This window comes from Hyperoodon ampullatus, assembly GCF_949752795.1.
Source record: "Hyperoodon ampullatus genome assembly, chromosome: 15".
Classification (NCBI taxonomy): domain Eukaryota; kingdom Metazoa; phylum Chordata; class Mammalia; order Artiodactyla; family Ziphiidae; genus Hyperoodon; species Hyperoodon ampullatus.
The window spans coordinates 11,000,271-11,015,569 of NC_136928.1; the positions used below are offsets into that span (position 1 = coordinate 11,000,271).

General features: G+C 42.5%; 1 protein-coding gene across 2 annotated transcripts in view; it reads left to right on the plus strand.

Moving 5' to 3' along the window:
• Positions 1-383: 383 nt before the first annotated feature.
• SMYD1 (SET and MYND domain containing 1) overlaps positions 384-15,299 on the plus strand; it is a gene marked incomplete at both ends in the record, with an annotated part of 37,432 nt that continues 22,516 nt past the window's right edge. For both annotated transcript variants that reach the window (XM_079720748.1, XM_079720749.1), the window contains 2 exons: positions 384-520; positions 14,420-14,596. In XM_079720748.1, coding sequence (XP_079576874.1) covers positions 384-520; positions 14,420-14,596 — 314 coding nt within the window. The remainder of the gene's footprint in view (positions 521-14,419; positions 14,597-15,299) is intronic.

The window sequence follows — 15,299 nt, forward strand, 5'->3', positions numbered from 1 at the left end:
CCCTACTGACCAAGTGCTGCCTATTCCAACTACAGCTGAGCATGACTGCAATCCAGGACTTAACTACTCCTTGCAAAGGAACTTTTCAAAAGTTTTCAGGCCCAATTTGAGAAGCACACCAGCCCATGGTCATTTTCGACTTTGTCAGTTTTGCTGGGCGGTGAATGGGACCCTTCCCAGGTCACTGTCCTCTGGCCCATCCCCGTCTCCAGGAAAAGAGGCAGGGGGGAGTGAGGGCCCAGTGGCTGAGAGGGGGTAGGGAAGGGGAGGTGCCTGTCCATTTATAGTCTTGCTGTTGGGATGCTGAAGGTGCTGAAATAGCAGCGAGGACAAGGGACTTGGCTCAGTGTTAGATATCTGCTGAGCTGCCCGAAGGTTCTGAGATGACAATAGGGGGAATGGAGAACGTGGAGGTCTTCACTTCTGAGGGCAAAGGCAGGGGTCTGAAGGCCACTAAGGAGTTCTGGGCTGCTGACGTCATCTTTGCCGAGCGGGCTTATTCCGCAGTGGTCTTTGACAGGTACGGAATGTGGGTTGCTGTCTTCTTTTCTCCCATTGGTTTGGCTGGTGCCACATTCTCGAATACTTTACTCTCAAAATCAGCAGGGAAAGGGATACAGTCCATGTGACCATTGATAACGCAGGGCACTCGGACAGCTAAGTGTTTGCTGGCATGGCTGTTTCTGCAAAGAGTCATGGCCAATGGGATTTGCTCTGGTGCCCAGGAGGGTTGCAAAGGTGAGCAAAGGCTTTGGGGCACGCTCTCAGAACACCAGTGAACTTGGTTGAGTGGGAGGGCTGTGTGTGGAGAGGGTGGAGGGACAGGGAGTGGAGAGGTGGGTGTGTTGCCCTAGGAAATGTTCTTGTATGGAAGGCTCCATGTTTTTAGCTTCTGAGGTGTAATAAATATATTAGAGGATTAAGCAATTGCTGAGACTTTAAAAAAGTAATTGTAAATACACAAGTAACTCTGGAATCCACTTACCTTTAAAAATTAGAATATCTCCAATGAACTGGAATCCCCTTTCACCTTTCTCACCCCATGTCCCAGTCCCCTCTGTCTTTCTTCAGAGGTAACCCTTGTTATGATTTTAATGTGTTTCCTTCTAGAATGTTCTTGTACTATTACATATATCTCTATCTATCTATGTATCTATCTATCTATGTACCTGCCTGCCTATGTTTATCCGTACTTATCAAGAAGTATAACTGTAGTTTGTCTGTTTTTTCTTTTTAACAGAAATGGTGTCATACTTCTTTTTTTTTTTCTGGCTGTGCCAGGTAGCTTGGGGGACCTCAGGTCCCCGACCTGGGCTTGAACCCGGGCCATGGCAGTGAAAGCCTGGGATGCTAACCACTAGGCCATCAGAGAACTCCCAATGGTATCATACTTTAGATGTCATTCTGGAACTTGCTCTTTTCACCCAACAACATGTTTTGATATATATCCTTATGGGGATTATAAGTCTATAGCCACTTCTTTTAAATCCTCAAAGATCTGTGTTTTTCCTGCCCACATGTAGATCTATCCATGTTGATACATATGCTATATGGACTGCTGTGGATTTTAACTGCTGTGGCTTTTCTACCCTATGAATATATGAACTTTTGAAAATCTATTCCCCTATTGAGAGACATCTGGTGGTTTCCAATTTTTCATAAAAACAAACATTTCTGTGATCAAAATCCTTGACTTCGTCCACTTGTATACATGTGTGATTATTCTCTAGGATAAATGGCTAGAAGAGGAATCACTGTGCCATAGGGTGTGCTGTTTTCCATTTTAATAGGATCTCCAAAGTGGCTCTATTAACTTACATCCCCATTTCCCCACAATCCTGTCCATACGTGACCACCAAACTTTTAAAGTAGTACTAAACCTTTCTTTATTAACACAACAAAACAAAACCCTGCGCTGTGATAAAATTATGACTGTATTCTCTGAGCCCCAGAACTGGGGTGACCTGCCTGACGTTGAAGTGGTCTGAATTAAGATGGCCTTTGATAATCTAGGCTTTGTGATTGGCTCATTGTATGACCATCCTGAGAATAGGCACGGCTTGTCAGAGATAATTTGAGTAACATTCGAATTCTCATTTCTTCCAGCTTATCAAGACCTTCAGGGAAAAGGCAGTGAACAGAGTACACGGCTAGCTACAGCTGAAGAATTTAGGGGGGCTGAGATGACAGTAATACCTCTTCAAGGGGAGCGTGTCTTTATTTACTTGTGTGTGTGTGTTGGGGGCAGTTGAGGAGTCAGTCGGATTCAGAATTAAGACATAAAAAGCTAGGAACACAGTAACTCTGAACAATCATCTTGTTACTATTGCTGAGTTGCCACCTTGCCTTTTATGGAACACCTCTGTGGGTGTCTCCAATTCCCTCAAAGCCAAGATAGCCAATCACCTTTCGTTTTCAAGAGCGTTTGTAATTGAGCAGGTTTTCCTTCCATTACAAGAGTAAAACTTAGGAAGAAAAAAAAATGTATCTTTTTTTTTTGTGGTACGCGGGCCTCTCACTGTTGTGCTCTCTCCCGTTGCGGAGCACAGGTTCCGGACGAGCAGGCTCAGCAGCCATGGCTCACGGGCCCAGCCGCTCCACAGCATGTGGGATCTTCCCGGACCGGGGCACGAACCCGTGTCCCGTGCATCAGCAGGCGGACTCTCAACCACTGCGCCACCAGGGAAGCCCCAAAAAATGTATCTTCACACGAAGCTAACATTAACATTGTTGTCTATTTCCTTCCAGCTTATTTGAAAACAGATTTCATTTGTACTATTAGCTGGGATCTTATAAACTATCATGGCTTTTCATTTAATGATTTAAGTACCTTCTGTGTTACTATACTCTCTTCATAAACATAGTATTTAACGGCTGCATGCTTTTTGACCACTCCTTTATAACTGGACATTTAGGTTGTTTACCTGTTTTTCTTACTATAAAGAATTCATCATTCATTTGAAGTAATAACTTGTTGCTATGGACATTTTTGTTTGTACCTCTTGGTGAACAGATACATGAGGTGAGTATCCTAGGAGTGGAATTACTGGTTCATGATATATGCGATATTCAGCTTTAAAATATAATGCTGCTGGGCTTCCCTGGTGGCGCAGTGGTTGACAGTCCGCCTGTCGATGCAGGGGACACGGGTTCGTGCCCCGGTCCGGGAGGATCCCACATGCCGTGGAGTGGCTGGGCCTGTGAGCCATGACCACTGAGCCTGCGTGTCCGGAGCCTGTGCTCCGCAACGGGAGAGGCCACAAGAGTGAGAGGCCAGCGTACCGCAAAAAAAAAAAAAAAAAAATAATAATAATAAAATAAAATATAAAGCTGCACTGTGTCATGCTGACTTGCAAGTTGAATTGCGCCTTTGCTAGAATAGACTGGGCTTAGCATTAAGAGCAGCAATCCAGGCCTTTATAATATAGTCCTTAGTCTGGTTAGGATCTCTTTAATTTTGCTTGTTGGAAGAACAGCTGGTCTGCTTAAACATAAAGGAGCAAGAATAAAAGAGAGATAATCCATTCAGACCTGGCAAATGTGTAGCAGTTGGGCTACCATGATCCCTGGCAGACATGGCTAATCAATCAGGCAACTCCTTTCTCCTGAACTCCAACTTGGCCTCAGAGTTCTTTCTAGCAGGGTACTCCAGGGAGCCACTGCTAATCAACCAAAACTGGTATTTAAAAGAAAGCCTAGGGCCTCCCTGGTGGTGCAGTGGTTGAGAGTCCGCCTGCCGATGCAGGGGATACGGGTTCGTGCCCCGGTCCGGGAGGATCCCATATGCCGCGGAGTGGCTGGGCCCGTGAGCCATGGCCGCTGAGCCTGCGCATCCGGAGCCTGTGCTCCGCAACGGGAGAGGCCACAACAGTGAGAGGCCCGCATACCGCAAAAAAAAAAAAAGAAAGCCTATTTGCCATCCCTTTTAGGTATTTTGGGTTGGGTGCTGGAAAGGGATGAAGGCGAAGTAGGTGGGTAAGGTCAATTTACCAAGGAGTTGTTTTTCATGGATTTTGTCTTTCAAAATGGATGAGACCCCAGGGGTGGTGAAGGGGCTGTTCAAGGTTTCTCTCTGTCCTTCTAGCTCTGTACTTTGAGGGTTCCCAGTTCTAGGGAGGACAGAGAATAGGAGCTCCATGATTCCTTAGCCCGACTGATCCTGCTTATTCTGCATGAGGCGGGGCTAATCTGGAAATGCATTATGCTCTCTTGTATAGATGTTTTAAAAACTTATTTTAGAAAATATAGGAAAACCAAAGTAAGAAAATAAAAATTCTCTGCAACCTTAGCATTTACAGAAAACTACTGTTAACCTTCTGGTATATATCATTACAACCTTTTCTTCTTTAAAAATTGAGGTATAATTGGCTTCTTACAATTCTTTTATGCAAATATGATGCATATAAAATATTTTCTTGATCCCAGTGATTTGTAGGTGGAGGGTGGTGGTGGGAGAAACACTGTATTAAATGTATACCTTGATCATAAAACGCGTCCCTAAATTCAAGATATTAAAATATTTGGGGGAGGTTATTTTACAATGAAAGGAATGTGACACAACATAGTATTTTATCAATTCTAGAATACATGTTTCATTTTAACATCTCTGAAATCATGATGTATCCTAAAATCTATGGCTCATTATGATTTAATTGGGAGCATTTTGATGCTGTTGTTTCTTAATGGTAAAAAAAGTAGTGCACTTAATAATTGACGATATCTTAGATTCAATGTAATTAACATATACGTTTTCTTTACACGAAAGTGGAAGTATTGTGCAAATTGTCCTCTTTACTTCACGATATATTGTGAGCAACTTTCCAAACCTTGATTATCCTTTCAAAGCATTTTTAGTGACTGTATAATATTCCTTTTGTTGACTGTTGTCCATCAATTTGACAAGTGTTATATTTTGGATATCAAGGTTCTTTCCTACTTTTCCTAGTAGACCTTTCCTTATGTCTCTGATTATTTATTAAAGATGAACTAGAAATATATATTTTGGATTCAAAAGACATTTTTAAGGCTCTTAATATAGATCTCCAAATCACCCCACCAAAGGGGATCGAACCAGTTTTCTCCATGAGTAATAGAGCATTTGCCTCTCCTTCCCAACTCTGGCCAACATGGAAAGCTTTCTTTTACTTTTGTATTTTCCACCTTAATGTTTAAAACTTATTTTAGCATTATTTTGTTTTGAATTTTTTTATTATTATTAGGGAGATGAAAGGTGCTTAAAAATGTTTATTGGGGAATTCCCTGGAGGTCCAGTGGTTAGGACTCCAAGTTACCACTCCTGGGGGCTCAGGTTCAATCCCTGGTTGGGGAACTAAGATCCTGCAAGCTGCACAGTGTGGCAAAAAAAAAAAAAAAAAAAAAAAAAAAAAAGTTTATTGGTCTTTACATTTCTTCTTTTGTGATTTGTCTATTTTATATTGATGCCCTCATTTTAAAATTATGTGTAGCTCATTTATTTATTACTTCTAAATGTTCAAGACTTCTAAATTTTCTGAATTCTTTTGCATCATTTTGGTTTCTTAGCTCATTGGATTTCTTTTCTTTTTTTCATATTTATTTATTTGTTTGGCAGCACTGGGTCTTAGTAGCGGCAGGTGGTGTCTTTAGTTGTGGCATTCAAACTCTTAGTTGTGTCATGTGGGATCTAGTTCCCTGACCAGGGATTGATGCCAGGCCCCCTGCATTGGGAGTGTGCAATCTTAACCACTGCACCACTAGGGAAGTCCCCAGCTCATTGGATTTCAATTCTTTTATAGTCTTCAATTAGTTTTGACTTTCTTTAATTTTTCATGTCTTTTATATTTAAAACTATCCATTTTTCTCATTTTACATGTATCTTTTAAAATGATGTCTAAGCTTTAAGTTTCTTTTTTTTCTTTTAGTTTACTTTTATTCCAGTTACTTATTGTCATTGCATCTTTCATTTTCCTTTTTTAGCTCATTTAGTTCATTTTACATCAAATGGAATGAGAAGATAAATGGTTTTAGTCTTAAGTGTGACTCAAGCCTCAGCAAGGAGATTGGATCCTTATCTTTTCTGTGCTTGGTCTTGGAAGGACCCTTCCAGCCCTCTGAAGTACAACCTCCATCTTTTCCAAACTGTAAAAGCAATCAGTTGGTTAACCCAGTTGACCCACAGACTAAGTAAGGTCCATGGGGCACAATTTATTACAATATGAATAAAATCACATCATCACCATCACCTTCAAACAATACCCACAACCAAAAGGTACATGGTCAGCCTGGAATAGATTCCAAAGAATTCACCAGGGGCATGACGTTGAAGCATGTTTTACAGTAACATTGAAATACTTCTCCTAATAGCCATCTACCAATAACAAACTGTTATTTGCAAGAAAGAGGGTTCTGAACTTTTTCTTTTTCTTTCTTTTTTTTTTTTTTTTGCGGTACACGGGCCTCTCACTGTTGTGGCCTCTCCCGTTGCGGAGCACAGGCTCCGGACGCGCAGGCTCAGCGGCCATGGCTCACGGGCCCAGCCGCTCCGCGGCATGTGGGATCCTCCCGGACCGGGGCACGAACCCGTGTCCCCTGCATCGGCAGGCGGACTCTCAACCACTACGCCACCAGGGAAGCCCTGAACTTTTTCTTTTTTAATTGACAGAAGAGTAAGAAATGGGCACCTTGAGCAGAAGATACAGAGTCATATTTCAGGTCAAAATGGGAGAGATTAAAAGTCCTAGCCAGAGCTCAAGCCATTTAAGAAGGTCTTAGATATCCTTACCTTTAGAGATACCAACTCACAACATGTCTAAGTGTAGTTTTGCTTACCACTTCTGAATGGACTTTCATAACACTGCTTTTGAAATTGTTATTAAATTCCAGTTTGCATTTTTGTTTTTGTTTAAAAAAAATTTGGAACTATTTAAAGGTGTTATCAGTCCCAATCCTTTTCCTGGGGCACCTGCAAACTTTTAGGCCTTTGACACTGAGCTTCTATTGCTTGATAGGTAGAACAGGGCTGTTGGCACAGTCTGGAGATGGAAAGGGCTATTTTCAAGGTTGTATATTTCCTGGTGACAACCTGACAGAGATGAGGTACACGAAGAGTCGGGCCTTAGAGGGGAATTGAGTCATATGACCCTGAGGATCTCTTCCAGCCTGAGATTTCTGGGTTGCACCATTTCTTCAGTACATGCAAAGGACTCCAGTGCAGGAAGAGAAGGGTGCTAAGCTAATATAGGAATAAAGCTTGTTCTGATTATTATTTTATTTTAGCATCAAATACAAGATACGGCATAGGAAATGTGCTTGTGGGCATCTCTAGAAGCCAAAAATACTATTTGATTATTCTTTTTTTAACAGCCCCAGATGTCTTGAATTTAGAGTATATCTAGCCTACTGGTTCCTAACCTGAGTCCATGGATCCTTAGCTAAGGAAACACCTATAATTGGAGGATCAAAGTTTATGTGGATGTGCGTGCATGCTTTTTATTTCTGGGGAGAAAGTTATCTCTTTCAAAATGATCCTCAACCGAGAAGTTCGAGACCCATTGAATTCATACAATCCTCTCTTACAGATGAGGCTTAGTGAGGCTTTCCCCAGGTCACAGGAGTGAGTCATAGGGCAGGTATGAATCTCCCAGGATCTTGTCCGTCATCATTTCTCACTACCTCCCATCCCTTGACACACAAGTGGGCCCAGCATTGCCTACTTAATTTTCTTTTGTTCTTGTCAGTCCAATTAATATTATTTAGCCTTAATAAAAGAAAGAATACACACCCATCAATTTCAGAAGAATAAATACCTGGTTCTGGGGCTTGAGAATGGTTAAATCCAAAAACTCATAGGTAAGAAATAGACATATACATGTGATTATACAGGAAAAAAAGTGTTTATAATAACAAACCAATGTATTAGTTTCCTACTGTTGGTGTAAAAATTACTACAAATTTAGTGGCTTAAACAACACAAATTTATTATTGTACAATTCTGGAGGTCAGAGATCTGAAATGCGTCCACAGGACTACGTTTCCTAGACTTTTCTAGCTTCTACAGAATGACTGCACCCCTGGCTTTTATCTTCAAAGCAGCTACATAGCCTCTTCTCCTCCTCCGACCTCCTGCCTCCTTCTTATTAGGACCCTTGTGATTATGTTAGGCCACCCAGATGATTCAGGATTATCTCCCCATCTCAAGGTCCTTAATTTTAATTATATCTGCAAAGTCCCTTTTGCCATGTAAGGTAATTCACAGTTTCCAGGATTAGGACGTTGACATTTTTGGGGGGCTATTTTCCAGCCTACCACAACCAATAATATGAATTTCCTATTAATCCAATTTATCACAAAAGATGTTAAGAAGTGGCAAAGAGAGTGGATTTTTTTTAAGTTCTTGACTAGCTCCTAAATGATTCTGTTTAAAGAGTTGAAAGTGCCCAAGAGAATATGAGAATATCTATCTATCTGTCTATCTGAGTAGGGAAAAATAAAGATGAGAATATGAGAAAAATAAAGGTATTTTAAAAGAAATACTGTCAGCTGGGCTTTTGAAAATCAAACCAACTATGAGCTTCTTCAGGTCCCGTGGAGAGAGTTGAGCTTTCAGCCCATGTAATTCTATGTGGGGCTGTGGGAACACGAGAATTAACCATGGCATATGCACAAATGCAAGTGTAGCCTTTAATCTGGTAACAGCTGGTGGGTAGGTGGTGGGGGATAAATGATGCTATAAATGGAAATAATTTAATAAAGGGATTAGAGAAATTCCTGAACAGATAGTTCAGAAAATGAGTAACTGTGAAAGTATTCAGGTTACAGCCTTAAACATTGGCGCTTGATTTTAAGGATAACTACAGTAGATTTAGAAATATGCTTTTAATTTGGTGCTTTAATTTAGCTGTGGAGGTCAGGCGTTTTGAAATGTCATATGACCCGTTGTGAGCTGTGTTGCTAAATTTTGTTAACTAATCCTTAAATGCAGAATTTGGGGGATAATAGCCTTTTAAACATAGATTAGGTCATATGCCATGTTGTCCCCATAACAATGTCACCTTCACTCATTTGCCTCTAAAGATGTGTTCTGAGCCTGGGAAGAGGGGTTTGGTCTCAGGTAGAATGTGGGAGATGCATCCAGGTCTGAGTGGGGCGTGTGAGCCTTGTCCTGGGAGTCGCGGCAGAGAAAATCTTGAGAAGTGCTATTTTAATGAAAGAGATGTTAAAAATAAATAGGTAATCCCTAGGTCTGACCTAGGGATGCAGTACCACCTAACTTCTTCTGCTAAGGTAAATAATCATGCAAATGTGAATCCAGTGATGCCCCTTAAGTGTTGACGCGGGCCATTTAAAAAGGACATTGGGTAGAGGCCATAGGGAAAAGAAAGTGTTTTTCCCTATGTGGCCGTGTTTCTCCTCTCTGCAGAAGCCTCCAGTGGCTTCCCTCTGCTGCAGAATAAGGACTTGCTACTGAGAGTTGCATTCCAGGTCCCCCACAGTCCGGTCATTTTTCCAACACTTTTCCCCCATACGGTGCATCCTACGATCTGGTCAAACAGCTCCTCCTCTCTCCTATATGTACCTGCCCCGGCTCCTCCCCGCATGGAAGCCTTTGATTCGTGCCAGTGCCTCTCCATGGTGGAAGAATTTGACCTTCTGAGTACAACTCAACTCATTTTTAGAGGGTCAGAACAGTGCCTCCCCCCTCCTTGGTGATCACCTTCCCACATTCCTCCCTCCCTCACCTTGAACCCTGAAGCAGGTTCCCAGCACTCCTGGATGGCATGCCTCACCTTGCTTATATGTGTTTATGCCCCAGCCCAGCCTTGGGACTGCTTGAAGGCAAAGTTTGTATTTTCTTTATCTTTAAGGCCCTCTGTCACCTAGCTCAATGCACAGCACATAATAGAAGCTCAATAAATATTTTTAAATAAACTTAAAATTTTTTAATTTACTTTTTAAAATTGAAGCATAGTCAAAAAAGAATATGAATAAAACCAAAAAATTTTAAAACTTGAAGTATAGTTGACTTACTATATTATATTAGTTTCAGGTGTACAACATACTGATTCAATATTTTTATAGATTATACTCCATTTAAAGTTATTACAAAATAGTCTATATTTCCCTGTGTTGTACCCTGATGGCTTATTTCTTTATAGCTTATTTATTTTATACGTAGTAGTTTGTACATCTTAATCCCATACCCCTATCCTGCCCCTCCTACTTTCCCTCTCCCCACCGGTAACCACTAGCTTGTTCTCTATATCTGTGAATCTGTTTCTGTATTGTTATACTCATCCATCTATTTTATTTTTTAGATTCCACATATAAGTGATAACAAACAGTATTTGTCTTTCTCTCTCTGACTTACTGCACTAAGCATAATACCCTCTAGGTCCACCCACATTGTTGCAAATGATGCCCAATAAATACTTGTAAAAGAAGAAAGATGGGAAGGAACAAGGAAGAAAGACGGAATTTAAAATATTGTAAAGTTCTCTGGGTACTTGAGGGATGTGATGTTCTTTAAGACATGTGCCCTCCCCCTCGATTTTTGAGGGGAGACCACTTTGCAGGCTGAGAGTTTTTAAGCAGCCCAGGAAGCCAGCACTGCTGGTCCAGTTCTCTCTGGCTGTGCCCTTGGAGGTCTCATTCACCTTGCAGGCACCTTCTATTTGCATTTATCTGTCCAGTAGCTGGTTATTTCCATACAAGGAACTGAGCAACAGCTGCCTTTCCATCCCACTTGACGCTGACAGATGACATAGCACAGGGCTGCAGAGCAAAAAGTGAGCGGGGACCCACTGGCTGGGGCAGGGCACACTCAGGGCTGCAGGCACACTCAGGGCTGGTGGCTTCCTCTGCCTTCTGTGCTGGGAGCAGTGTCAGCCCTCAGGGACCCCTATGAGAATACTATCCCTGTGAGGATAGTGATGACCTGTACTCTAGAGGGTTGTTGTGAAGGTTTAGCACAAGAGAATTGCTAAAAAACATCTCTTTCAATGGCAAAGCATTGTGTGAATGGGACTCTTGTGGGGACTGGAAAAATGAGACTAAGGAGGAGAAATGAGGTTTGGTGAAGGTCACCAGCTAAGCTGGCTGGAAGAAGCACTCTTTCTCCTGTAATCTAAAAAGTGGTTTTAAGTGGGGGAGGGATAAACTGGGAATTTAGGATTAACAGACACACACTACGTATATAAAACAGATGAACAACAAGGACCTACTATATAGCACTGGGAACTATATTCAATATCTTGTAATAACCTATAATGGTAAGGAATCTGAAAAAGAATATATATTATATATATGTATGTATAACTGAATCACTTTGCTCTATACCTGAAACGTTGTAAATCAACTATACTTCAATAAAATAAATAAATTAAAAAGTGGTCTTAGAACTTTAATTGAGGTATAGTTGATGTATGATATTATACAAGTTACAGGTGTACAATATAATGAGTCACAATTTTTTAAGTTTATACTCCCTTTTTAGTTATGATAAAATATTGGCTATATTCCCTGTGTTGTACAATATATCCTTGTAGCTTACTTTATACCTAATAGTTTGTATCTCTTACTCCCCCACCCTTATATTGCCCCGCCCCCTTCCCTCTCCACACTGGTAACCACTAGTTTGTCCTCTATATCTGTAAATCTGCTTCTTTTTTGTTATATTCACTAGTTGGTTGTGTTTTTTTAGATTCCACACATAAGTGATATCATATAGTATTTGTCTTTCTCTGTCTTATTTCACTTATCACTTCCCTCTAAGACATCACGTCTTTTAGATGCTCTCATGGTGGGGAAGTAAAGAAGGGCTGGTATTTCTATCACGGAAGTACCCTTGGCCCCCTACCTATAGGTTCTCTTCCAGTTGGGAAGTCTTCCCCTGTGGCGGCTGCCTGAGAATTAGTGGGTGCTGGAGGAGAGCAGGTGCTCAGAGATCACCTGGCCCAACCTCTGACACCTACTGAGGACCCGTTCTGTGTCAGGCTCTTCGCTGCTACTTTACACGTTGTTTCATTTAATCCTTGAATCACTCTGAGAGTGGGAGAATTTTGGAACTTCTTTGTAATTTTCTTCTTGCTTGAGTTTTTTAAGATACCAAGTACGTTTCATTAAAAAGTAATAGTGGGACTTCCCTGGTGGTGCAGTGGTTAAGAGTCCACCTGCCAGTGCAGGGGACAAGGGTTTGATCCCCGGTCCGGGAAGATCCCACATGTGGCAGAGCAACTAAGCCCGTGCGCCACAACTACTGAGCCCGCGCGCTTAGAGCCCATGCTCCGCAACAAGAGAAACCACCGCAGTGAGAAGCCCACACACCGCAACAGAGTAGCCCCCACTCACAGCAACGAGAGAAAGCCTGGGGGCAGCAACGAAGATCCAACGCAGCCAAAAATAGATAAATAATTTTTAAAAAGTTAAGAAAAGGTAATAGTCATTTGTCTAAATGATATCAAGATCTAAGTGTTGCTATTCTCATTTTCACATAAGGTAACGAAGGCTCAGAGAGGTTAGGGTACTCGCTTGAGGTCACACAGTCAGTAGATACTGGAATCAGGGGCTGAACTCAACTCTGACCTACTCCAGGTCTGACTTCCTGTAATACCCATCCCACCACCAACAAAAAGAGATGGAGACCAGAAAGACGAGCTTTTTTTTTTTTTTAAACTTCCCCTCCCTGCCTACCTGACACTTCCATACATACTGCCCCCCTCCCGCCCCCAAGAAAGGGTAGAATTTAGGTTATCTCTCATATCTACATTCATGCTACTTAAAGTTGCAGCATCAGTATCACCTTGGAGCTTGTTAGAAATGCAGAATCTCAGGCCCCACCCCAGACCTGCTGAATTAGAACCACTCTCTGATCTCTGATGATGTGCACGCGCACTAAAGTTTGAGGAACCCCTCTCTGCATCAGACCCACCCTCTTCCTTCTTCCTAGTTCCAGCCTCGTGGCTAAGCCTTACTGGAAGGTGGGGTGATGGAGAGAACGGTCAGCCTCATCTCAAGGAGATCTAAGTTAGGAGATAACTCGTAATACTTCCTGGATTTCACCAGCTTTCAAAAATGGACTCTAAGTCCTAGAAAAATTGTGGAATGAGATTTAAACAGGTGTGTGAGCCTGTAGAAAATAATTTGGTGGTTAACATTTGGAACCCACTACGTGTTCACTAGGAGAAAAATCATTTCAGATTGATCACGTTTTCTTTTCATGAAAAGTAATTAAACGTTTATTATAGCAAAGTGATTGTAAAGACGCTCATGAGACAATATGAAGGTGAGATATTATTGAACTGATAGTTGCACTGAGTCAAGGCCTGATAAGGGATTATATGCATGATTGTAAAGGTCTCTCCATCACCCAGACTGGGGTGAAATCTATATTGGAGCATCTTGGGGCTCTGTCCCCAGCCTTCTTCTGGTCAAAGTAGCAGTAGCGGCATAGTTATGATGCGCTGCAGATTCTGTGCAACTGTAAGTATGCCAGGGTAATTCTACTCTTCCTCTCTCATTGGGAGAGCTTAAGGGAATGCAAGGGAGAGAAGAAGACATTATTATGGGAATAACCTTGACTCTCCTGTAAGTTATAAATAAGCACTAACCTTTCATGCCCTTGAGTACTTTCTGACTAGTAACAAATTACTAGCATCACAGCAGATGGGGACACAGCAGTTTGTAGAGTTGGCCACCCATCACTTCCACTCTCTCTCTGAGTCAGGAGAATACATCAGATAACATCTGTGACATCAGTAGCCTTGTCAATCTTTACTCCTGCGAAACACGCAGAACTATGACATACATCATAATGTGTAGACTTCATTTTGTGTAAAACATGCCATGTTTCATGTCCCATCACATTGTAAGTAGTTACGATATTTTTATTCTTTGGGGAAAGGGACATTCCATTTCAACAATGAGAAGAATATGTCACACAGTATGCCCTCTCCTGGGCCATGGTGTCAATGTCATGTGACTTTTGGCAAGAGGACTGGGAGGAATTTCCACCCACCCCCTTGGCTTAGAAGACTTCCTTGGTTCCTCCAGGATCTCCTCCGTTGTGATCCAGGAATACCCTGTGCCCCCCTCTATTACAGTGGTGCTTATGCTGCATGGTGATCCCAAGTTCAAGTGTTCAACCAGCAACTTGTGGTATTCCCAGTGGCTAACGCATAAAGGTTGTAAATCTACGACCTCTTGCTGAAGGAAATTGAAGGGCTTATACGAAGAGCACAATAAAGTTCCCTACATTGGTTTCACTGAAAAATATCGGCCAAAAGCATAGTTACAGCTAGAGGGGATCTTTGGAAACCCAAGCACCTCATTTTGAAAAATGAGAATCTGAAGCTTAGAAAGACAAGGACAGCCAGTACCCGAACCCTAGTCTCCCCAAAGCCAGTGTGGTGTCCCCCAATCACAGGTTTTCTCCCTCCATTTCCAGCCTTGTGAATGTTGTGTGCCACACCTGCTTCAAGAGGCAGGAGAAGCTCCATCGCTGCGGGCAGTGCAAGTTTGCCCATTACTGTGACCGCACCTGCCAGAAGGATGCTTGGCTGAACCACAAGAATGAGTGTTCGGCCATCAAGAGATATGGGAAGGTGCCCAATGAGAACATCAGGTCAGAGCTGGGCCCCGGGGTGGGGACTGGGATTCACAAATGTCAGGCAGGGGATGGCGGCAGGGACAGCATGCCCAGGTCCAAGCAAGTTGGGATGAGTGCAAATCAGGAAAGAGTCCCAAAGAGACAGGATATGGTCACTTCTTCCGTGCTCTCCCTTGGTCTGGGAAGCCCATCTATGAGGGGATCTCCACTGGAGCGGCAGACTTGTTCTGTGCGGCTCCCCAGTGTATAATTTTTTTTTAATTTAATTTTATTTGTTTATTTATTTTTGGCCGTGTTGGGTCTTCGTTGCTATGTGCGGGCTTTCTCTAGTCACGGCGAGCGGGGGCTACTCTTGGCTGCGGTGTGCGGGCTTCTCATTGCGGTGGCTTCTCTCATTGCGGAGCACAGGCTCTAGGCTCATGGGCTTCAGTAGTTGTGGCTCGTGGGCTCAGCAGTTGTGGCTCGCGGACTCTAGAGCGCAGGCTCAGTAGTTGTGGCACACGGGCTTAGCTGCTTCACGGCATGTGGGACCAGGGCTCGAACCCGTGTCCCCTGCATTGGCAGGTGGATTCTTAACCACTGCGCCACCAGGGTAGCCCCCCAATGTTTAATTTTTAAAAATTGATCTGATTGTGTCAAAAAATTAATGAGTGGCAGAGAGTCACCAAAGTGTCCCTTGGTCACAGGCTTTATCTTGTGGGCATGAGCTGCCTAACAG